Source organism: Rhamphochromis sp. 'chilingali', assembly GCF_963969265.1.
Source record: "Rhamphochromis sp. 'chilingali' genome assembly, chromosome: 11".
In the NCBI taxonomy this organism is placed as follows: Eukaryota; Metazoa; Chordata; class Actinopteri; order Cichliformes; family Cichlidae; genus Rhamphochromis; species Rhamphochromis sp. 'chilingali'.
The window spans coordinates 751,201-777,990 of NC_137938.1; the positions used below are offsets into that span (position 1 = coordinate 751,201).

General features: G+C 41.9%; 1 protein-coding gene across 8 annotated transcripts in view; it reads right to left on the bottom strand.

The window, feature by feature from the left end:
- Window positions 1-26,790, bottom strand: part of ascc3 (activating signal cointegrator 1 complex subunit 3) — a 153,694-nt gene that overhangs the window by 91,178 nt on the left and 35,726 nt on the right. For all 8 annotated transcript variants that reach the window (XM_080895959.1, XM_080895962.1, XM_080895958.1 and 5 more), the window contains 2 exons: window positions 26,636-26,761; window positions 484-687 (listed from right to left, as the gene is read on the bottom strand). In XM_080895959.1, the coding sequence (XP_080752085.1) occupies window positions 484-687; window positions 26,636-26,761 (330 nt within the window). The remainder of the gene's footprint in view (window positions 1-483; window positions 688-26,635; window positions 26,762-26,790) is intronic.

The window sequence follows — 26,790 nt, forward strand, 5'->3', positions numbered from 1 at the left end:
CTGTTGATGCTTGTCGTTCGTTTCCTTCTCAGCAGTGACAGCATGAGATGGTACCGTTACACTGACTGCTTTAGTATTTAGCATCATCAGTGCTGTAGATCCTTTCAGACTCACAAGACAATCCAGGGAAACGTCATTACTGGAGTGAAACAACACGCAAACTGTTCAAATCAACCGAACAAACTAAGCATCTTAAAGGAAGTCCCATGACTCCAGCTCCCCTTGACTTCAACCTATCAGAGCAGTCCTATTAACTCCCTGCCTGAAATCTCAGCGAGTGATCTGAATCCCTGCAGGGCTTGTGTGAAACTTCACCAGGGAGCAAACTGAATCTCCAGGACTCGTGTTCAAAGGCTCCGAGCCGGAGTGACACTACAAACAGGAAGCAGTTATCACAAAGACATCTTTCCTTGACAGATCAGTACACTACAGCCGTTTCAGCATAAACAGCACTAATAAGTGTAGCTGATGTGTGCATCGCACCTTGAATTCATCTTTCTTAATGACGCCACCGGGCTGCAAGTGCTGACGGATTTCATGGAGAACTGTCAGCATGGCGATGTTGGTCTTGCCAGCACCGGTTGGAGCACAGATCAGGAGGTTCTCATTGGTGTTGTAGGCCGTCTCGAACACTATGGACTGAATCCTGTTCAGGCGCTTCATGCCCTTGAACACCAGCTGCCCAATCTGTGGAAATAAGACAAGCACACAGAATTATGACCCCTGAAAACCACGTGTTCGAATATGTGTGATCAGCAGTGCTGTTACTTTGTGACCGTCCCGTGTCAGCGCACAGAGTGTCTGTCAAACAAACACCAAAGGACCACAGACACAGGAGATGTATTTGCAACCCACATGTGTGCTGTAGTGGGTGTGGACATATGAGGTCCCGCCCCCTGCCCCCCTCACACACAAGCTCCCACCCTTTGATATGCAACAGGAATGTAGACGCTAACAGTCAGTGTATCATTTTATCACTTTGTAACAAATAAGGATTAGTGATAAGCACCTTTGAAACACTGGCACAGGAGAGGAGGGAGGGAAGTCTTCACCATGACACTTATACTGGGACTATAAGCTGTACTGGGACTCACTAACACACTGAAGCACAGAGGCTAAGGTTGGCCTGTGCAGTCTGACCTGGCTGCAGTGAAGCTCGCAGGACTTTCACACACACGGTGTGAATACTTCTGAACTTTCTATTTTCAATAAAATGTTAGCACACTGACTGATGAGGTGCTGCCCATGTTTAGATATAACATGGTCAGGTTACATTGAATTTCTATCCATGCATCAACATGATCCATGTGGCTGAGTAATAATAAAGCAATAATGCTGCTAATTCCTGTCTGAAGCCACTGATGTCGTTTGTCATTTATTCTGAAGAGACCAACAGAATCACTGTGCTGCACTTGTTCCATCACATCTGTGCAGACGTGAAGCTTCTGCATATGCAGGCCATGAATCTGAGACGTGGCGTTCTGACTGACGGGCACCGCGTGTGCCAGAAGACATTGCTTTTCTACTGTCAGCACAAAACCACCGTACACATATTCTCCATCAAACTGGCAACACCCATGTATATTTAATGTTAAAATCTGAATTCATAATGCATGCGCACTGACTAATTCTGCAGGTCAACACGCTCCTTTCTGCTAAATAAAAAGCAGGCTATTTGAATCCCGCCCACTGTGATGACCCCCACTGTGGCTGTGACTGTGATTCTTGTGGTATTTTGGGTTCAGATAAACTGAGCAGATTCTGGTTGTGCCGTTAAACTAAATAAAGACTTAGGGCCGTACCTGTACAACAAACCCTGGTAGGCACTGACGCAGCTCAGGACGGGTTGCCCTTGGCAACTAGATCTGGGCCAATGCCAACTATTCAGTGCAGTCGCTGGCAACTGCATTTTTTATGACAGAAACATGCTGCAGACTCCTGACATGCAGTACAGACAGGTGATCAGTTACAGCCCGTGTCAGTGACTCAGTGTGAACACAAACTGGAAAATTAAAAAGCATGAAGGAGGACGAGTGCTGAGACGAGCTGCCACTCAACCTGGCCTCTGTCCGCCTTCACCATGGCAACAGAGTGTGGGTGATGGCCCTCAATCTACACTGCCTCTGATAAGGACGGAAACACCCACTGTGAAGGACAGGTGGTGCCACACACACACACACACACACACACACACACAGTACAAACACACACACACACACACACACACACACACACACACACACACACACACAAACACACACACACACACACAGTACAAACACACACACACACACACACACACACACACACACACACACACACAGTACAAACACACACACACACACACACACACACACACACACACACACACACACACACACAAACACAAACACACACACACAGTACAAACACACACACACAGTACAAACACACACACACACACACAGTACAAACACACACACACACACACACACACACACAGTACAAACACACACACACACACACACACAAACACACACACACACACACACACACAAACACACACACACACACACACAGTACAAACACACACACACACACACACACACACACAAACACACACACACACACACAGTACAAACACACACACACACACACACACACACACAGTACAAACACACACAGTACAAACACACACACACACACACACACACACAGTACAAACACACACACACACACACACACACACAAACACACACACACACAGTACAAACACACACAGTACAAACACACACACACACACACACAGTACAAACACACACACACACAGTACAAACACACACACACACAGTACAAACACACACACACACACACACACACAGTACAAACACACACACACACACACAGTACAAACACACACACACACAGTACAAACACACACACACACAGTACAAACACACACACACACAGTACAAACACAGTACAAACACACACACACACACACACACACACACACACACACACTACAAACACACACACACACACACACACACACACACACACACACACACACTACAAACACACACACACACACACACACACACACACACACACACACACACACTACACACACACACACACACACACACACACACACACACACACACAAACACACAGTACAAACACACACACACACACACACACACACACACACACAGGTGAGGCTTTTCCTTCTAGAAAAGCAACCATGAGAAATGTGAATAAAACCGTTTCCTCTCATGGATGCGACTTTTGAAAGAACAAACACACACACACATTTTACACACACACAATAATAATGATTTTAAACAGTGACTTTAAGCTGAGAGTGATAAAGAGTGCTCAGCCTGTGGGTTACTGTCAGCAGTGAGAATGCTTCCTGAAAACAGAAACACGGTTATGAAGTGCAAATGAGATTATCATAGGGCGTAAAAGCCACTGTCCCTGACTCGCACAGGGACGTGACGACACACTGACAGCATCTCAGATCCTGTATGAAAGCATTGTGAACACAATACTTCTCATCTACAGTTTGTGTTTTCACTCACAGATACAAATACATTTCCACTCAGTGTGGAAAAGAGAGTGGTGTAAGGACTGTGGAAACAAATTTAACTCAGGTACAATAACATGAAGACTGACTTACATGATGGTTACTGAGACTGAGGTGCAAACAAACGATATGCGCTTTCATCAGATGATGAAAGGTGTGTATCTGTACTTTTAAATGTTTCTCTGATGTTGATCCACAGCAGGAGGCAGGTGATGTGTATGAGAATAAAAAAGAGGTCATGTGATGTGTGACATGGTGACTTGGTGTTGTCTCTCTCTGTAGTGGAGTGTCACTTCCTGTTCCAACACACAGTGGTGTTTTTGTGTATAAATAACTTCTTATTTCATAGTATAATCCTCACGTGCTTCATCCGAAGCACACTCTCTGTGTACTCACTCCCTAACTTTACTGTTTCACTAGCTTAGCTTAGCTCGTAGCCGACTGGCTAGCAGCATGGCCTCTTCACCTGTCCCTCCTGCACTTTCCTGCTCATTGTAATAATAATAATAATAATAATAATAATAATAATAATAATGATGATGATGATGGACTGCATCTATATAGCGCTTTTCGAGACCCTCAAAGAGCTTTACAATGCCACTATTCATTCACTCTCACATTCACTCACTGGTGGAGGCAGCTACAGGTGTAGCCACAGCTGCTCTGGGGCAGACTGATGTCAGATGCTAGTTACTCCTCGGCCTCCTTTAGCAGTAATGATACCTGTAATAAATGTAGCATATTTGCAGCTCTGGAGGCCAGGATTACTGAATTGATACACCTGAAGCTAGCCAGGCCCCTGTAGCTGGTGCAGCCGAAGGCAGCATAGGCCCCGCTAGCTGGCCCCCGGGAGCCTGCCCCAAGCAGCCGGGGAAACAGGATGGCTGGGTGATGTTGAGGACGTTTCCTTGCCACGTCACCAAAGTGCTTGCTCACAGGGGGTCATTTGATTGTTCTCTGGATGTATTATTGTGTATTATTCTACCTTACATTATAAAGCACCTTGAGGCGACTGCTGTTGTTGGTGCTGTATAAATAAAATAGAATTAAATAGAATTGAAATGGAATTATAGAATTCTATTTGCATAATTATAATATAGAATGATAGACTTCTAATAACATAATTCTCATTCTAAGTTCTCATTGAGCCAGCTGACCAGTACAGATAATAAAACTTGGAGTGCTCCTCCTTTCTTCTGTGCTCCACTTCTCTCACTAAGGCTTCTTCAGGATGCCTTAAGCTTAGACAGCAGTATTATTTTTTCAAGGATTCATTAGAAATATGTCATCACTTTCCTGTTCCCCTCGTTTCAATCCAACCCTCACAGAAAGAAATAATTAAAGATGTGCATGTCAGGCAAGGATATGCAGAGTGCTGTTCGGAAGTTGGCCCCGCAGCCCAGAAGGGAAGAAGTTATTAATGCATCAAAGAGCAACTTTATTAGAGTCCACTTAAGCTGGAAGCAGTAAGTGGCTGAGGTTTCAGCGAGGTAGGGTGGGGGCCCACAGGCTTGTGATGAGGACACCGGTATAGCTGTGAATGCTTACGTGTGACAGCTTGGACATTTTGGGCCAGAGTTACTAACCGGGACTAATTAACATAATAATATCATCACCATAAATAACGCCTTAATTTATGAGCACAAACATCGGTGATTTCACTGGTCAGTGTGCGCTACCAGAGCCCAGCTGGACACGGAGCCTATCCCAGCTGTGATAGGGCAAAAAGCTGACTGTGCTGGTCTATCACAGGCTTTCCATATATATCTATTTACTAAACAATAAATACAAGTGCAAGCAAATAGCTGTCCAGTGTGAATAAACAGTTTGCTTTAATTCATGACGTGAAGAAATATTTGTAAATAGGACATTCATGTAGTTGTAAAAAAGCATGATAATATATTAAGTAATCCAAAGTATTCAGAATACGTTACTCTCATTGAGTAACGTAACAGAATACGTTACAAAATACATTTTGGGGCATGTAATCTGTAATCTATAATGGAACACATTTTAAAGTAACCATCCCAACACTGATCACAGCAAATGTGCCACAGCCTGGAAGAAAATGTAAGATTCAACAATACTGCGGCCGTCTCTGCTAACCCTCCTGGTATAAATTTGAAAATTCTACGTAATTTTCCAAAAAGTTGACCTTTGACATTTATCTTAAGTGGAGGTCAACCTCAGAGCGCAGAAACCCCAAACTGCCAGATGATTATCTCCCTCTCCACCACAGGGACGCTTCGCCCTTAGCCATCAAAGCAGCCAAGCTGAGTAGGCACATATGAGTGAGTGCATCAGTGCAGCTCAGAAGCACCAGCTACTGGTTCATAGACCAGTACACCAGGACTGCAAGACCAGGAGGACCAACCTGAGCACTAGTCCCAAACTCCTGCTGGGAGACACATCTGAAGGCCAAGGTCCTGTGGCCCAGAAAAAAAGCAGATACTGGCCAACCAACAAGACAGCGGTGTTTGACAAGGAACAGAAGACCACAGCAGTGACATCTGTGGGAATCCTCCGGGAACATCAGGAAGTGGTACTGGGGGCTGAAGCGGAGCAGGTGTGGAAGGTCCCCAGTGGTCCCAATGGTAAAATGAGCAGTGACAGGTATGGTTACCTGAGTGGCTCCAGCAGATTTCAGGAGCAACATCAGAGGAATCTGTTCGGAGGAGTGCAGCTAAGACCCTGTGTTTATACAGATGTAAAATGAAACTCCTCCCTCCATGACCCCAGTAGTAAAGGTAAGTGTTTGTGTTGGAAAACACATTTTCATCAAAGTGAGAAGTACAGTAACTGAATGGTGTTCTCAGTCTTATTGCACCAGCACACTGCACTCTGACTTATGAATATTCACTTTATAATTACCAACCACTAAGCTTTAGGAGAGCACCCTCGCACTCCGTCCTGTGGCTCTGTGACCACCACAGACCCTTAACGATCACTCCAGCGCCCAGTCCTCTTTTTGATTTATCGACTTCTTCTGTTGTAATGAAACGGCACTGTCCCCACACTTCTTAAAGATGCTAATTAATGCAAATGCATGCCCGCCCCAGTATTCACCTTGAGGTAAAGCTTACATGTTGTAAACACAAAGTTGTCATAATTTAATGATCTTTGAAAATCTTTAGTGCTTTTATTCTCTCTTTAAAACCTCTGCAGATACATTGTTATGTTAATGTATGCACGCCATCTTCCAATTGGAGATCCAGCTGTGCCTGCCATAGCATATCTCAAGGGTGTGATACCAACGTTGTGGGGAGGTAGTTACTATAAAATGCAGTGTGCATTAGCCAGCTGTAACAAACAAGCAGGCCTGCTTTGTCTTCCTCATTAAGAACTGTAGCAGGCGGAGACTGGACCGAGAGCTGGACACGACGTGGTCCGAGCACGTCAGACCAGAAGGGGCGGTATTTTAAAGTTTGGCATGCAGAGATTTTCATTTGTTTAATGACAAAATGGATGTAAAACTATTATAGTAATGGAGGTTAGTGACTTTGGCCAATCATCACAACCTGCTGTCGATCAAAGCCTCCAATCACATTTTTCATATATGAAAGTTGTCGTGTTGGTTTGACTATAAGCAGAAGCGGTGAACTCTACTGTCATACCGGCTCTTTAACTGGGTGACCTGCACCGAGTTTAGTTTCCTGTTTTCTACATAAAGTTTGAAATTGTTTCCTCAAGTTTAGGTCATACAATTAAATCTAATCTCATGTAAACAAGCTGTGTGCCATAGAACGACCACACACACACACAGAGCATACTTATCCACATGTGTCTGAATATTATAATATTTGACTCTCAGTTCAAATTAACCAAGTCTATCACGAGGTGCTAAAACTGTGTTATAAACGTCGAGTGTTCAGCCCCACGTAAACATTCATCACATGGTGGCAGGACGTTCTTCGGATGACCAGAAACAATCATAGTATTAAGCTAAGCTGGTAACAGTACAGATGTGTGCGGCTGGTCGACTACTCGTCACTGGTTGGTACCAGATGTATTGGTCATTCAATCTAATTTTTTGTTATGCCACCAGATGGCGCTGCATCAGCGTCATCTTTATAGAAAAATGCTGCAAATCTATTTTTTGTAGTAACTTGCTTTCATGTCATACTTAACATCTTTACTATAAATGTTTTTCATCTCCTGTGTTGAGTACAATGTGCAGCCCAAATTTTAATAATATGTATGCATTAAGCCCATAGTAACTGCATAAATCGAAAATCTTTTTTTGTTTTGTTTTTTTACATATATTTTTAGTGAGAGAAATTTAAGAGGCTTATCCCTCAAAACTGTAAATACAAAAAAGTTGCACAGTTTCCAACCACGGGAAATTTTGAGTGTCTTCATAGTTTTATTTTTGAGATACACCAATTTTTATATACTGCAGGAAAAACGAAAATAAATATTATAATGCAAACTTGCCAAAAAAAAAAAACAGCATGTGCATCAAAATAAACTATTTTCAGCAGTGCAATTTGAGTTCTAAGCATCCCAGAAACTATACTGAAAACCATAAAGTCCAACATAACTTTTAAAAACACCAGTGTAGGCTTATAAGGCCCTGAAGGTAAAAAAAAACTACATTTTCTGCGTCACTTCTGGTTTCGGCCAGGTCTTAAAGGGTTAACCTCCTCAGACCGGAACTCTTCCGCGGCATGCATTTTTAATTTGGACTGATTGGGACCTGTAAGTGGATATCAGGCCCTTGCCGAGCAAAATTTAGTATTTTGGTCTAGACAACCCAAAATGTAATGTCCACATATGTGGACGCCAGGTCCTAGGAGGAATAATAAGACACTAATAGTTTTAGATGCTTTTGTTTATACAGCGTTTGAAATTGTCCATTTATTGGTCCTCAGATTTAAACTGGATTCTCTCAGTTTTACACTACTTTGTTAGTCAACTAAGAAATGCTAACAGTTAAGACAGACAGTCCATCAGTTAGACCTCATCATTGTGACATTAAGTCACAGCAACAGAAAGCAGACTTGGAGCCAAAGAGTCAAACTGACATTGCCAGGAAAGATGCCAAGTTAATTAAGCCGACAGGAGTTGAGAAGACTTTATCAAGTGGAAATTCAAATAAAACACATTCAGTGCCAACAGCTCATTTGTTCTCCTTTCCCCAGATACATCTTTGGAGTACAGGACTAAAGACCAAAACACGGACGTGACAACGACGCTTTATTACCAACGCACACCAAAACACGGACGTGACAACGACGCTTTATTACCAACGCACACCAAAACACGCACGTGACAACGGCGCTTTATTACCAACGCACACCAAAACACGGACGTGACAACGACGCTTTATTACCAACGCACACCAAAACACGCACGTGACAACGGCGCTTTATTACCAACGCACACCAAAACACGCACGTGACAACGGCGCTTTATTACCAACGCACACCAAAACACGCACGTGACAACGGCGCTTTATTACCAACGCACACCAAAACACGGACGTGACAACGGCGCTTTATTACCAATGCACACCAAAACACGCACGTGACAACGGCGCTTTATTACCAATGCAGACCAAGACAATAACTTTTCATTTTGTTGGAAATCAGTCTGCATCATCACAAATAAAAGTTCCCGGCTGCACTCGGCATTGGGCACTTTAAATAGAGGTGCCCACTTTAAATGCACTTTAAATAGAGGGAGAGCTCTGCAGATCCCAGCTGGCAAATATAGAGCACACACATCTGTGGTCAAGCTTTCAGCAGCAGGGTTAAATAAAGTTTCTAATGAGAGCAGCTGTTTGAGTCTGGGGCAGAACCAATCTTAAAGCCCAGCTGGATCCAACAGGAATCAACATTTTCTCCAATATGAAGCTCCTCGGGCTATGAGCAATCTTTGGCTTCATATGAAGAAGAAAAAAGTCTCTATACAGAATCACATAGACTGTGTGAAAACGCTGCACGCACACAGTCGGTGCTGCTGAAGGTGGCCATTCTGGACCTTGCTGAGCAGGATAAAAACTGACAGGCTCATTAACACAGCAAATATGCAGTCTATGGCCATATGGGAAACTGGGAGGTCTGGGAATATTCCACCAATCCACTGCTGCTTAAAGCACACTAATTGTACCCACATTGACTGCATTAATGATCCACCAGCACCAGTTCAAAAGTCAGCATATCTGCATGTGACATGTGTTGCCTCTCTCTGTGTGGGTTTAATATGAAAGCAGGGGCCAAAGTGCTTTATGACAACAGCCATCAGTGTTTGTGTGTCCGGTGGCTGCCTTTTAGTGTTATTGTGCATTTACTGTATAAGCTCACCATATGAGCCCATATAAGCTGCTAAACTAATTAAATTCCTGTGTGCATTGGTAATGGGAAGCTAAGAGATATAATTGTTGTCATTTTCATGCCATCCTTTTAATTACTTTCTGGTTCCATTTCATTCCATTTGAATTGACAGCCTGATCAACTTTTAATTGCCAGTTTTTGCAAACAGCTTATCAGCCTGTTCCAAGCCTGCATATAGAGTACTAAATGACCTGGCCAGACACACTCAGAAACACACACACCATCAATTCCCGAGTCTCGGGAAGCACACACATGCACAACAACTCTCCCGGCAGGTAGCGTTAGAGTGAGATGCAGATGCAGCAAATAGGGGGTCCATTCATTTCCCTGCAGAGCAGCAGCCGAAAGAAGAGGGCACAAACAAGGGAGATGGAGAGCTAGGAATATGATGGAGATAGCAAACAGTGAGGTAATCCATCACTTCATCCACAAGCACTTGCTGAAGTAGCAAAGAGGCTTGTGAGCCCAAAAACCATGAACCAACACATCCTATCAATGTCAACACTGAACACAAACAGTGGCATGTGTACACGCCACATATAACAGCAAAACACGCATGGTGCATAGAACACATTTACAGCTTTAATGTGGCCGTTGCCATTACACACATTACCCCTACTGGTGTGGATGGTAACTCTCCTCCTCAGCCAACAAGATGCAGCATACATGGGGACGAGGCTGCAACTAAGGAGGTAGAGTGGGCCAATCAAAAACTCATTAGATTGTTCCTGTTTAATCCAGTTTGCAGGACAAAGTGCCCTTTGGCAAGACACTGAACCTCAAATTGTCTGCAATGCATCAATCAGAGTGTGTGTGTATCTGCAAGCACTTAAAGGAGAACAGACTGCTGTACGAATGTGTGTGTGTGTGTATGCAAAGGTCCACATGCACAGGTCCAGGAGCGCAGGTCCACGTGCACATGACTTTTAAACACAACTGCTCATTCTGACTGATCAGACCAGAAGAGACGTTTTACACTTCTCATCTCCATCTGAAATAAGCTTCTGAAAATAAGCTTCGGTCTAAGAAAAGCTTTTCTTAGACAGAAATTTTTTTATTTCAAACATGTAAATAAAAGTGAAATAACAAGAGAGAAGAAAGCGTCTCCATGTCTGCACAATGTTTAGGATGAAGTTTAGACTTCTGCTGTTCCTACCACCTTATTTTAAATTCCATTATTTAAAAGTGGACATTTGGAATTGGACGTTATACAGTCCATACATGCTTTACCTATATACAAGTCTACACTCATATACAGTGTAGATATGGGAAATTGGACGAATATATCCAATATTGCTGATAGGCTGAGCCCATCGGCGATCGTTTTTACAAGGATGAGTAAGTTAATAGAAGCAGTTAACAGAAAATAATAATAATAGCGCTGTTTTAACAGCACTCTCGTTCATCTGTAAGCCAATGCCCCCTCCTCAGAGTGTGCCCAAATGTTTGTTGATGGAGCTGCAGAAGCTGGTGATAGTGATATAGATGTAGTGTACCGTGTATAGTATATGGATGTAGTATACGGTGTATAGTATATAGGTGTATAGTATATAGGTGTATAGTATATAGATGTAGTGTACAGTGTATAGTATATAGATGTAGTGTACGGTGTATAGTATATAGATGTAGTGTACAGTGTATAGTATATGGATGTAGTATACGGTGTATATTATATAGATGTAGTGTACGGTGTATAGTATATAGATGTAGTGTACGGTGTATAGTATATAGATGTAGTGTACGGTGTATAGCATATAGGTGTATAGTATATAGATGTAGTGTACGGTGTATAGCATATAGGTGTATAGTATATAGATGTAGTGTACGGTGTATAGTATATACACAGCAAATTCAAAAGTGTTAAATTTTTTGGTGTTAATAGTCTTCTTGCAAAAGTAGAGTTAATTTTACTCTAAGCAGAGTCACATTCTTTTAATGTAACTCTGAGGTGTAAAATGATAGTAGTTAAAATCGAGTGTTAAAAATGAGTGTTTCTCTGTCAAATCTGGAGGTGTTACAATGGAAACATTAACTCTTGACCTCTTAACTCTGAACTCCTACAGGGGCTATGACACCAACAGAGTAAATTCACAGACTCCGCCCCCAGCACGGCTCCAATCGAAGCTGAAGTGAAGCCGTTTCAGAACATTTTGCTCTACATATTTGAGTTGTTTGCCATGCTTGGTAAGTCATTTTTTCAAAGATTGTTTCAATTATTATTATGAGCTTTTACTTCTGTGGCTCTTTGGAGTTGAGACAAAGCTGTGTGAAAGGCATTAGCCATGTTGCTCGCTGATAGCATAATATTCTGTTTTAGCTAGCTGAAAGGTATTGTTTGCAGGCAAATACCACAGCCTTGAAAAAAAGCTTGCATGTGAATTTTTCAGTCAAACTTTTGGTCAAATACACCTAAAACAATGTGCAGAATGTAAATGCTGGTATAATGGTGCTACTTGAAGCCTGAAAACGATCGCCCATAAAAAAACCGAGCAAACAGCAGTAGCAGACGTCCTGACTGGATTCTACGTTAGCATAGATCCCTCCAGAGTTTTGTGCACACGGTTTAGGTAAAAATGAAAAAGGTTGAGGTTTTACATTTAGTTCAGTATTACCTGTTGCCTGTGTCTTTGTCTTTTGGGAAAATACTTTACACAAGTAATGGCTCAAAGAGGATTCCTTTTTTTTTTACTGTGCTGCAATTGTTTACTGGATTATTTGTGCCATTAATTAGTGTCAACTAATTTTTATTCAATCTCCGCACAGGATATGCTTGTGAAGATGGAATATGGGGGAGAGCAGAAGTGCGTTGAAGTTCCACAGAGGGATGAATGAAGGACATGCATATTGTATTGAAGAAATAGGTGATGAGAATGCTGTTATTTGCATTTACCATGTCAGACCTTTTGATAAACAAAATTCTAATGAAAGTGAGAACATGTACACTGTTACATCTTTCAGATGTTTTGAAATTGTGGTGCACAGTTCAGAATAAATGTTTTTCAAAAACCATTGCATCTTTTTAGTAAATGTTTATTTCCAAAAGAAATTTCTAGAAGTTCAGAACAGTAAAATTCCCGCTTTTTAGAATGAATTAGAAGATAACTCTTACGTAGTTAAACTAAAATACTCTTTGAGAGTTAATATATAAACTCTAAACACCAAGTGTTAAATTATCAACTCCAGACAGATTTGGTGTTTAACACTAAATCAGAGTTAACGTACCAACTCTCCAAAAAGAGTTAAATTAACACTCTCTGGTGTGGACCCATATAGACACTTTAATAGTGTTGAAATCAAATCCGACAGTGTTAATTTGGACATGCTGGATTTGCTGTGCAGGTGTATAGTATATAGATGTAGTGTACGGTGTATAGTATATAGGTGTATAGTACATGGATGTAGTATAAGGTGTATAGTATATAGATGTAGTGTACGGTGTATAGTATATAGGTGTAGTGTACGGTGTATAGTATATAGGTGTATAGTATATATGGTGTAGTGTACGGTGTATAGTATATAGGTGTATAGTATATATGGTGTAGTGTACGGTGTATAGTATATATGGTGTATAGTATATATGGTGTAGTGTACGGTGTATAGTATATATGGTGTATAGTATATATGGTGTAGTGTACGGTGTATAGTATATATGGTGTATAGTATATATGGTGTAGTGTACGGTGTATAGTATATAGGTGTATAGTATATATGGTGTAGTGCACGGTGTATAGTATATATGGTGTATAGTATATAGGTGTAGTGTACGGTGTATAGTATATATGGTGTAGTGTACGGTGTATAGTATATAGGTGTATAGTATATATGGTGTAGTGTACGGTGTATAGTATATATGGTGTAGTGTACGGTGTATAGTATATAGGTGTATAGTATATATGGTGTAGTGTACGGTGTATAGTATATATGGTGTATAGTATATATGGTGTAGTGTACGGTGTATAGTATATATGGTGTATAGTATATATGGTGTAGTGTACGGTGTATAGTATATATGGTGTAGTGTACGGTGTATAGTATATATGGTGTATAGTATATATGGTGTAGTGTACGGTGTATAGTATATAGGTGTAGTGTACGGTGTATAGTATATATGGTGTATAGTATATATGGTGTAGTGTACGGTGTATAGTATATAGGTGTATAGTATATATGGTGTAGTGTACGGTGTATAGTATATATGGTGTATAGTATATATGGTGTAGTGTACGGTGTATAGTATATAGGTGTATAGTATATATGGTGTAGTGTACGGTGTATAGTATATAGGTGTATAGTATATATGGTGTAGTGTACGGTGTATAGTATATATGGTGTAGTGCACGGTGTATAGTATATAGATGTATAGTATATATGGTGTAGTGTACGGTGTATAGTATATAGATGTATAGTATATAGGTGTAGTGTACGGTGTATAGTATATAGATGTATAGTATATAGGTGTAGTGTACGGTGTATAGTATATATAGATGTATAGTATATATGGTGTAGTGTACGGTGTATAGTATATAGATGTATAGTATATATGGTGTAGTGCACGGTGTATAGTATATAGGTGTATAGTATATATGGTGTAGTGTACGGTGTATAGTATATAGGTGTATAGTATATATGGTGTAGTGCACGGTGTATAGTATATAGGTGTAGTGTACGGTGTATAGTATATATAGGTGTATAGTATATATGGTGTAGTGCACGGTGTATAGTATATATAGATGTATAGTATATATGGTGTAGTGTACGGTGTATAGTATATAGGTGTATAGTATATATGGTGTAGTGTACGGTGTATAGTATATATGGTGTATAGTATATATGGTGTAGTGTACGGTGTATAGTATATAGGTGTATAGTATATATGGTGTAGTGTACGGTGTATAGTATATAGGTGTATAGTATATATGGTGTAGTGTACGGTGTATAGTATATATGGTGTAGTGTACGGTGTATAGTATATATGGTGTAGTGCACGGTGTATAGTATATAGGTGTATAGTATATATGGTGTAGTGTACGGTGTATAGTATATAGATGTATAGTATATATGGTGTAGTGCACGGTGTATAGTATATAGGTGTATAGTATATATGGTGTAGTGTACGGTGTATAGTATATAGGTGTATAGTATATATGGTGTAGTGTACGGTGTATAGTATATAGATGTATAGTATATATGGTGTAGTGCACGGTGTATAGTATATAGGTGTATAGTATATATGGTGTAGTGCACAGTGTATAGTATATACAGTGGGGCAAAAAAGTATTTAGTCAGCCACCGATTGTGCAAGTTCCCCCACTTAAAATGATGACAGAGGTCAGTAATTTGCACCAGAGGTACACTTCAACTGTGAGAGACAGAATGGGAAAAAAAAATCCATGAATCCACATGGTAGGATTTGTAAAGAATTTATTGGTAAATCAGGGTGGAAAATAAGTATTTGGTCAATAACAAAAATACAACTCAATACTTTGTAACATAACCTTTGTTGGCAATAACAGAGGTCAAACGTTTACTATAGGTCTTTACCAGGTTTGCACACACAGTAGCTGGTATTTTGGCCCATTCCTCCATGCAGATCTTCTCGAGAGCAGTGATGTTTTGGGGCTGTCGCCGAGCAACACGGACTTTCAACTCCCGCCACAGATTTTCTATGGGGTTGAGGTCTGGAGACTGGCTAGGCCACTCCAGGACTTTCAAATGCTTCTTACGGAGCCACTCCTTTGTTGCCCGGGCGGTGTGTTTTGGATCATTGTCATGTTGGAAGACCCAGCCTCGTTTCATCTTCAAAGTTCTCACTGATGGAAGGAGGTTTTGGCTCAAAATCTCACGATACATGGCCCCATTCATTCTGTCCTTAACACGGATCAGTCGTCCTGTCCCCTTGGCAGAAAAACAGCCCCATAGCATGATGTTTCCACCCCCATGCTTCACAGTAGGTATGGTGTTCTTGGGATGCAACTCAGTATTCTTCTTCCTCCAAACACGACGAGTTGAGTTTATACCAAAAAGTTCTACTTTGGTTTCATCTGACCACATGACATTCTCCCAATCCTCTGCTGTATCATCCATGTGCTCTCTGGCAAACTTCAGACGGGCCTGGACATGCACTGGCTTCAGCAGGAACACGTCTGGCACTGCGGGATTTGATTCCCTGCCGTTGTAGTGTGTTACTGATGGTGACCTTTGTTACTTTGGTCCCAGCTCTCTGCAGGTCATTCACCAGGTCCCCCCGTGTGGTTCTGGGATCTTTGCTCACCGTTCTCATGATCATTTTGACCCCACGGGATGAGATCTTGCGTGGAGCCCCAGATCGAGGGAGATTATCAGTGGTCTTGTATGTCTTCCATTTTCTGATGATTGCTCCCACAGTTGATTTTTTTCACACCAAGCTGCTTGCCTATTGTAGATTCACCCATCCCAGTCTAGTGCAGGTCTACAATACTTTTCTTGGTGTCCTTCGAAAGCTCTTTGGTCTTGGCCGTGGCGGAGTTTGGAGTCTGACTGTTTGAGGCTGTGGACAGGTGTCTTTTATACAGATGATGAGTTCAAACAGGTGCCATTCATACAGGTAACGAGTGGGGGACAGAAAAGCTTCTTACAGAAGACGTTACAGGTCTGTGAGAGCCAGAGATTTCCCATGTTTGAGGTGACCAAATACTTATTTTCCACCCTGATTTACGAATAAATTCTTTACAAATCCTACCATGTGAATTCATGGATTTTTTTTTCCCCATTCTGTCTCTCACAGTTGAAGTGTACCTCTGGTGCAAATTACTGACCTCTGTCATCATTTTAAGTGGGGGAACTTGCACAATCGGTGGCTGACTTAATACTTTTTTGCCCCACTGTAGATGTATAGTATATATGGTGTAGTGCACAGTGTATAGTATATAGATGTATAGTATATATGGTGTAGTGCACGGTGTATAGTATATAGGTGTATAGTATATATGGTGTAGTGCACGGTGTATAGTATATAGGTGTATAGTATATATGGTGTAGTGTACGGTGTATAGTATATAGGTGTATAGTATATATGGTGTAGTGCACAGTGTATAGTATATAGATGTATAGTATATATGGTGTAGTGCACGGTGTATAGTATATAGGTGTATAGTATATATGGTGTAGTGCACGGTGTATAGTATATAGGTGTATAGTATATATGGTGTAGTGTACGGTGTATAGTATATAGGTGTATAGTATATATGGTGTAGTGTACGGTGTATAGTATATAGATGTATAGTATATATGGTGTAGTGCACGGTGTATAGTATATAGGTGTATAGTATATATGGTGTAGTGTACGGTGTATAGTATATAGATGTATAGTATATATGGTGTAGTGCACGGTGTATAGTATATAGGTGTATAGTATATATGGTGTAGTGCACGGTGTATAGTATATAGGTGTATAGTATATATGGTGTAGTGCACGGTGTATAGTATATAGGTGTATAGTATATATGGTGTAGTGCACGGTGTATAGTATATAGGTGTATAGTATATATGGTGTAGTGCACGGTGTATAGTATATAGGTGTATAGTATATATGGTGTAGTGTACGGTGTATAGTATATAGGTGTATAGTATATATGGTGTAGTGCACGGTGTATAGTATATAGGTGTATAGTATATATGGTGTAGTGCACAGTGTATAGTATATATGGTGTAGTGTACGGTGTATAGTATATATGGTGTATAGTATATATGGTGTAGTGTACGGTGTATAGTATATAGATGTATAGTATATATGGTGTAGTGTACGGTGTATAGTATATAGATGTATAGTATATATGGTGTAGTGTACGGTGTATAGTATATAGATGTATAGTATATATGGTGTAGTGCACGGTGTATAGTATATAGGTGTATAGTATATATGGTGTAGTGCACGGTGTATAGTATATAGGTGTATAGTATATATGGTGTAGTGCACAGTGTATAGTATATAGATGTATAGTATATATGGTGTAGTGCACGGTGTATAGTATATAGGTGTATAGTATATATGGTGTAGTGTACGGTGTATAGTATATAGGTGTATAGTATATATGGTGTAGTGTACGGTGTATAGTATATAGATGTATAGTATATATGGTGTAGTGCACGGTGTATAGTATATAGGTGTATAGTATATATGGTGTAGTGTACGGTGTATAGTATATAGATGTATAGTATATATGGTGTAGTGCACGGTGTATAGTATATAGATGTATAGTATATATGGTGTAGTGTACGGTGTATAGTATATACATGTATAGTATATATGGTGTAGTGTACGGTGTATAGTATATAGATGTATAGTATATATGGTGTAGTGTACGGTGTATAGTATATAGGTGTATAGTATATATGGTGTAGTGCACGGTGTATAGTATATAGATGTAGTGTACGGTGTATAGTATATAGATGTAGTGCACGGTGTATAGTATATAGATGTATAGTATATATGGTGTAGTGTACGGTGTATAGTATATAGATGTATAGTATATATGGTGTAGTGTACGGTGTATAGTATATAGGTGTATAGTATATATGGTGTAGTGCACGGTGTATAGTATATAGATGTATAGTATATATGGTGTAGTGTACGGTGTATAGTATATATGGTGTATAGTATATATGGTGTAGTGTACGGTGTATAGTATATAGGTGTATAGTATATATGGTGTAGTGTACGGTGTATAGTATATATGGTGTATAGTATATATGGTGTAGTGTACGGTGTATAGTATATATGGTGTATAGTATATATGGTGTAGTGCACGGTGTATAGTATATAGGTGTATAGTATATATGGTGTAGTGTACGGTGTATAGTATATAGGTGTATAGTATATATGGTGTAGTGTACGGTGTATAGTATATAGGTGTATAGTATATATGGTGTAGTGTACGGTGTATAGTATATAGGTGTATAGTATATATGGTGTAGTGTACTGTATATTTGTGCTTGCTCTCACATCACCAACCCAGACTGTGAATGTGTTAAACCTCAAAGATGTCTTAAATCAAGTCTAAGAAAAGTTAGAGAGCCACGTGTGTGTGCTGTGGGGGAACCACATCCAAACTGGATTAGAAAATGCAATCAAGGTGGATTAATTATGGATGGCGGGCTGTTCAGTTCTGCCTCATCTTTGCATGCCTGTGCTTAGACGCTGCCTCCTGCATAGGAAAGGAGGGGGCAGGCTGTCAAGTCAGGAGAATCAAAGGATTTTGAGTGAAAGCAGTAATGGCATGTGTACTGGAATGACAACAGCACTGCTCACCTGCTACCATCAGATGTCTGAAAATACCAGACACAAAACCTTCATCTGACATCTCTAACTATATCTTTCCAGGTGTTTGGACTAACCTTCCAGTCTGAGTCGTGGATAAAAAGACATGAAACTGTTCAGGGGAGTGGGGTGTGATGTGCTAAATGATTTTTTTTTTTTTTCTTTTCTTTTAAATGACATCAGAAACAGCAGTATGCGACATTACGTGATGGCAGAGCTTCAGTTCATCCTTTGTCATTTTTTTTTTTTTTTTTTTTTTTTTAATAAATAGGACAGGGGGAATGAATGAGAGAGAGAGGGGGAGAGAAAGAAAGAAAACCAAAGGGGAGAAGAGACGGTGAGAAGGGGGGGGAAGAGAGAGAAAAAAAAAAAAACTCCTGGGTCACCTGTATGGAGAAAAAAACAAAAAAAACAAACAAACAAACAAACAAAAACAAACAGAGGAGACAGCAAACAACAAAGAGCAACATAATAATAGAGAAAACAAAGCACCATCACAATAAACTAGCTAGTCATAGATATCAGTATTTACTAAGTAATAAACGATATTGTGCAGCACGCAAGATAGACAGCGCACAGTGTGCTTTGAGGTGCTTTTTTTTACTATCATCAAAGATAAATGAATCACTCCACTCCATATATACTCATAATAAATTTTCCAACAGTCGCCTTTGATTACATCAGCTGCAGGGGAAAAAAGTCTGTGAAACATCTGCTTAAAGTGTCGAGGTTTACTGACGGAAGATCTGAGTGTTAGACGAAAACTGTGTGATGAAGAGTGCAACTTCCAGCCCTGATTATAATGATACGACTGTTGAAGATGGATTAGTGCTGTGGTAATGTACAGTACACTGACTGTAACACAGAATTTGAAAAGAGGTACCAGTCCATGCTCCAAACTCCATGTCAAGGGAGTCTTCTACATGTAAATGTTAATTCAGTGAGCATAAACTCTCAGGAGGAAACCTGGTGTTGTTATGAGAGACAACACCCATCCCAACTTGGATGGAGCAGCCCTCATTTCATCTATCCAAATTTATTAAACCCCCCCAAAATGTGACTATCCAGAGTTGCAGTCTTACACGCCTCTCTGCAGCTTCTCCTCCTGTTACTCCCACACAACCCCATCTCCACAGAGACTGTGTCAGCTCCCAAACAGACAAAAAACTAACTAAAAACCAGCAACAAACAACTTAAACATAAACAATCACAATAATCCACCCACTGTTATCATCTTCAATGCCCTGTACCAACACAGAGCAGAGCAGCTACCTGAACGCTGCTCCAACAGAGGTCGATCATCTTGTTAATAATTTTACCTCCTCACTACGTACGACTCTGGATACTGTAGCTCCTGCTAGACCTCAGTGCAGATGACACCCAGCTCTATCTGTCCATGAAGCCAGATAACACACACCAATGAGTTAAACTGCAGGAATGTCTTAAAGACATAAAGACCTGGATGGCCGCTAACTTTCTGCTTCTTAATTCAGATCAAACTGAGGTTATTGTACTCGGCCCTGAAAACCTTAGAAATATGGTATCTAACCAGATTCTTACTCTGGATGGCATTACCTTACACTGAGTGGCACTGAAGCGAACGGGAGCGGAGGGTGCTGTCCTTCTGTGGGTCGTTTCTCCGAAAACTCGTGGGTGGCTGTAGGTCATCTACTGATCGGAAGGTTGGCGGTTCAATTCCTGGCTTCCCCTAGTCTGCATGCCAAATATCCTTGGGCAAGATACTAACCCCAAATTGCTCTCCGATGCGTCCATCGGAGTGTGAATGCGTGGCATTGCACTGGCAGCAGACAGGTTGTGCTGTAAGCCCCGCCCTCAGTTCAAATTGGACATAAATGGCCTCTTTGAGTCCTCTTTCAAACCATCTGTGCTCTCTGTGCAAAATTTGACCACTGGCATCTTTTCTTTGCCAATATGTCGCGACCCTCAATGACCCTCCTCAGGGACAACACCGACTAACGTTGAAATACCTGGGACAGCATTTGTTTTACGAAATGAAACAGATTCTGCGATGAGAGCTGAAATGTCTTCAAGACATTTGAAAGAAGTCCAGCTGCTGTCTTTCCAAGCTCCTTAGACTACCATGACCCGGATGACTGAGAGCCTACAGACTTTAAACTCACTGACTTGCTGTAATTTTCGTATGCACGGCAGCTAGTCAACATGAGAGCCTAGTGCACTGCTGCTGATTGTTCAGCATCTAGAACGTCTTTACAAAGCCTTCAGTGTTTCCATTAGGATAAAACTTTGCATCAGCAATGCATGAACTGACTTTTTGAGATATAAATAGCTTCCAGCCTGTTGGAGGAGAATCTGCACTGTAATATGAATCTGGAGAAAACTACAATGTCTGTTTAAATATACTCCATTCATTAAGAAAAACATTTAAATGAGCCATAATGCCAGTTCGTCGAGTATCAGGCAGCAGAATGATATGCAGTGGGGGGGGGGGCACTCATTACTTATGCCTTTCAACCAGCCCACACTCTACTCTCCTTCAGCTGCTAAAGAGCAGAGCTTTCTGTGTTCCTTAATCCTTATCCCTCTACAGACCTTTTCCCTGCGGGAGCATGTCATTTTTTCAGAATGTGTTAGCAGCCTGAGTGAATTCCTACCAATTAGCAGCTTAGGCCATGTGTGTGTGTCAATACTGGTCTCCGTATCCAAGTTTCAGCTGCGTTCTGCTGTAAATCAGCAAGCAGAAGCAGCAGTTTCTGTACATGTTTGACTGGCACTTGCTCTAACTCTGCACACTCAGTACATATCTATTTGGACCAATTAGGAAGGCTTTTACCATGGTGGCAGTGCAGGATACGGAGACCCTGATTCATTCGCTGAAAAGCACCTTAATAAATTCCTCACTTTTAATGTTTCACACTGTTAAAAGGAATGCCAGCCCCATTCCCCATTACAGCTTTCAATAAATGACAAACGGCAGCAGAGTAAACTGGAAGGAAGCGGCAGCGTCACACTCTTCAGCTTGCCTTTCAAAGCCATCCTAATAGCAAATAAAGACGTGTTAGGCATTGTGTGCTGGCGCTTCAGCAGCGAGGCACTTTGTTCCACAGTTGCCCAGGCTTAAGTTAATGAATAGAGCCGCTGCTTGACTGAGGCTAATTCACATCGCTCAGCAGAAGAGCTTCTATATCGATGTAGATCAGTTACACAGGAAGTGAAAGAGGGAAAGAAACTCTGAGGGGGGGGGGCAGGGACATTAAAGAGTGAAGCAGGGACACGATTCAGAAATAACTCGACATTTGATTCAAGTCAACAATGTGTAACTTTGTGTTTCATTTAGCTGTAAAGGCTGACGCGTCTAAATACTTCACAGTAATTAACAACTGAATGACTCCATTCAATTCAATCTTATTTATTTGGTGCCAACATACAACAACAGGCAGCTGAAAGTGTGCATAAAGTTTAGACCTTGATGGATTGATGCTTCACCTTTAATGCAGCCGCTCCAGCCGCTGCTGGTCTCAGCTTTGTGAAAGTGAAAACCACACTCAGCAGGATGGAGGAGCTGAATCCCGTTTCACAACGCTTTGCCTTAAGACGCTGCTGGGTAGTTTTCACTCATTATCTGCCTGCACGCTGAACAGCTGTTCATCTGATTTGCAGCATTGCACCAAGTCTGAGCTTAAGGTAGAACTTCAAAAGTCACACCATCAACACACACTACAGCACCATTCCCACTGCACTCGTACTGCACTACGCCTCTACCACACCTGATCAGTAACGTGGGATTCTGGCTCCTTCCTTCTACTGACTCCATCTCTTATTCAGCTGCACGTTCATCTCATGTTCATCTGTCTAAGCAATGGAAAAGTCTTCTTTTGTTGATGAAGCAGGGTGAGACAGTGTGGTGACTGAAGCAGACTGTATAGTGCATGTAGATGAAGGGAAGAGAGGTGATGATGGGGATGATGATGGGTAGGTGTTAGGAAGACAAATACTGAAGGACAGACGACGATGAACTTTGTGAAAATGACAGAAAAGACTGTGGAAAACATGTACTTCAAGAAGAGGGAAGAACAGGGCGATGCACACAGGTGGACCACATCTATATCAGAAGGTAAAATCTGAAAGAGATCAGGGGAGAATGTAGCTGGGCAACACTGGATGCTAGTCTGTAGAATAACTGCATAATAACAAGCCATGGTGAAAACGAGGATTAAATGGTGAAAGCTGAAGAAAGATGCTGCACAGAGTTCAGGGAGGAGTTGAGGCTCCGGGACAGTGAGGGACATGGAGGAGTCGACAGGAGTGCTGGGACATACAGTCAAGAGTGGCAAAGCAGACTGGACACTAAGACTTCTGTCACCTGGTTAGTCAGAGGCTGGAAAGGATGTGCAGCACAGCTGGCTGAGGAGTGTGAAATGTGCTAACAAGTGAAGAAAGTGTGTGCAGAGAGAAAGGAGCTGATGGATGCAGAGAGAGAGATGGGGGAGGACAGAGGAAGGACAGTTAGCTGGAGATGAGACTGTTTAACATAATGCTGGAGAGAACAAGAAGAGCAACATGAAACTATGCATGGTTTCACTTCCTGTGCCTGTCACACAGCGCTGCGTTGTGCAGCTCGATTCATTTCTAACATTTACATAGTGACTACTTTTGCAGTCGTGTGCTTTATCAGAGCACACACTCCCTCTAACAGACAACACGTTACACCCTGTGGGCTAAGGACACACACTCGGGTCAGGAGTGACCACACAGCTGTGTCAGGTAGAGGTCACCACATGTCATTTTGCTCATACGCGTGGGGACTAGTCTTCCTTTGAACCTGAGGAGTGACATGATCAGCTGCATGTTGCAGTGCTGGCCTTGTTCACAGAGAGGCATCATCCCACTGTGGATGGAGCAGCTCGCTCTCTGTGGGCATCCAGAGCTGGGACCAGAAGATGACCGGCAGCGTCTTTACTCTCGTCCCCCCCAACCTCCCAAAACCAGACCATCAGAACCAGTCCAATGCTGATATAAAAAACACAACAATTTACAGCTAGCGTTCACAAGAGACGAGGATTATAAAACCTTCAACTGTACCTACAACGAAGCCAATACATGTGGACAACTGAACATGAGGTGGCTCTCGTCCCTGTGAGTCCGTGATTTTATGATGAGTAATAAAGAAAGCTGCTCACAACACGATGAATACGTCGGTGTATTTACTGTGAGAGTCGATGTGGCAGCCATAAATAACTCCGTTTGGATTCATTTACTTACTCTTAGCTTTGTTCAAATCATAGTTTTGTTTGTGGTCATTATTCAGTGTTTTGTTTCTCAGACTTTTTATTCGATTTCGTGCTCAGTTCTGATTGAATAATTCTAATAAAATGATGAAAGGTACAAATGATCTTATTGGCTTGTGAGTGGACTCTGTGATCGTCCCGGTGCACCTCAGTGCAGCATGTAACACCTTTGTTACTCATCCCTGTCACTACCTGTGCGTTTACACATCACGGCTGTGTTTAGTCATTAGTAATGAACCAGCTCTTGCTGCTCTCTTCTCCTTACACTCAGCCCTGTCCGGTCTGCTTGAGGTTACTTCCTTTAAAAAGGGAGTTTTTCCTTCCTACTGTCACAAAGTGCTTGCTCTGATGGGGTTCCTCCTGCTCTGTAAGGCAGAGTCTGTTCTATGTAAAAGACTTTATTCAGAAAACTGAGCTGAAGATAAGAATGGAAGTGACAATCAGTGAGGAGGACCATGGCGTTACGGCAAGAACGAGGCCTGCAGAGGTTTGACAGTGCAGATGCTGAAGGTACTGCAGGTGCTGCTGGGAGTGGCACAACACTACCGGAGGCTGGTGCAGTGCATGTATGAGCACAGCGGTGAGGTGTGCAGCAGAAGTCACAGACGGGTGTGGGACGGGGTTGGATTATATCTGGGAATCTCCTCTGAGCTGCTTCTTGTTGCAGAAACACAGAGAGGAAGCTGAACGGAGGAATGTGGCACCCTGCTCTGTTTCTGTGACTAATGAAAGGATTAGTGGTGAAGTGCTGAAAGACACACTGATGAAGATTGAAGCTGACAGCTACTGAAGTACACACACACACACACACACACACACACACGAGCAAGTATGCTCAACTGTGACGACAACAAAAGGCACAACGCGTTGATGTGATTAAAGCATCCATGCATCAGTTAGTCACAGCACAGGACACACATGCTTCCGTCACAGCGATCAGTCCTGTTTATGATTGTGTCAGCGTGAATGACATGAAGGCTAACAGTGGTAACAGTTACACTCATTTCCTGCAGCTTTGAGCTTCATGGATGCTCCACGTTGGTGTCTTCATGACGTGATCTTCTGCTGCATCTTCAACAGCAGCATCAGAGCAGCGCTTTCGATGAGTGTGCACTCTGATGCAGTCCTGCTCCTCTCTAAGACAGATCGAACTCAGCTGCAGGTTCTCCAGCCTGCTGCTCTCTCTTGCTTGGCCTAATGGTGACTGGGTACAGTCAGAACGTACCAGTGTGAGTGTGGGTTTGTCCATCAAGCTGCCACTCAGGCTGACAGCTGTGAGTGCTACAGTCACATGATCAACTTCTCCTGGCAGCTTAACAGACACACAAACAGTTCCTGTGGTTCATGCTCAGGTACTTGATGAAGTACAGCAGCCAGTTATTTCATCGAGTGTGAGGACCTCAGTGTGCTACGTCTCACTCAAGCGTGTCACCCGAGACGCCGTGCAGAGACAACACAGGTGTATTTCATTAACACCACACTGCTTTTCTACGTCAGGATTTTCCCGGGCTCAGGAGGACGGAGCCTTTCTGAGCTGTGACAGAGAGGGAAGGGTACAAACCCGGGTCGACCCAGGCTAACTCGTACAGACAGATGGCCATCAACATTCGATCACCAACTAACCAAACGTCATGAATGTGGAATCGTACTCTCAAACAGAAAGCTGCGTCTATAATTATAAGACTAATATCAAGAAGGTGATCACAGACACAAGACAGAGTAAATGCTGGGAAAGTAAACAGTGTGAACTTAAGCTGGAGATAGACCAGTTCACCCAGTCTGAACTGAAAGAAGATAGAAGTGACCTGGAGTGCTGCTGTGACTGTGGCTGCTGTGGAAGGACCTGTAGTGTACATATGTGGGACATGTGGAGGTGGGGGGGTTTCCAGTAAGCATTGTGGTTATGGTCAATATTCTCCATATTAACATTCTCATGGTTTTTAATGCACACACACACACACACACACACACACACACACACACACACACACACACACACACGTTTTCATATCTTAGTGAGGACTATTGAACATAAACTGAACCCTGACACTAAAACCACTGTGAGCCTCAAACATGGCTTCAGACCTGTGGGGGCGGGGCGTTTGTCCCCACAGCTGGCTGTTGGTCCCCGCAAACAGATCAGATCTAAGCACACAGCAGCTCCTACCTCGTCTATTTCAGAGATGTAGACGGGCTTTTCTTCAAACCCAACAGGCATGGGCTCATTGGGTGGGATCTCCACTTCTTCGTACATCTTACAGTTTTCTCTGCGGATTCCCTCGGGCAGCAGCATCTGAACGACCAAACAGAAGAAAAGGTTTG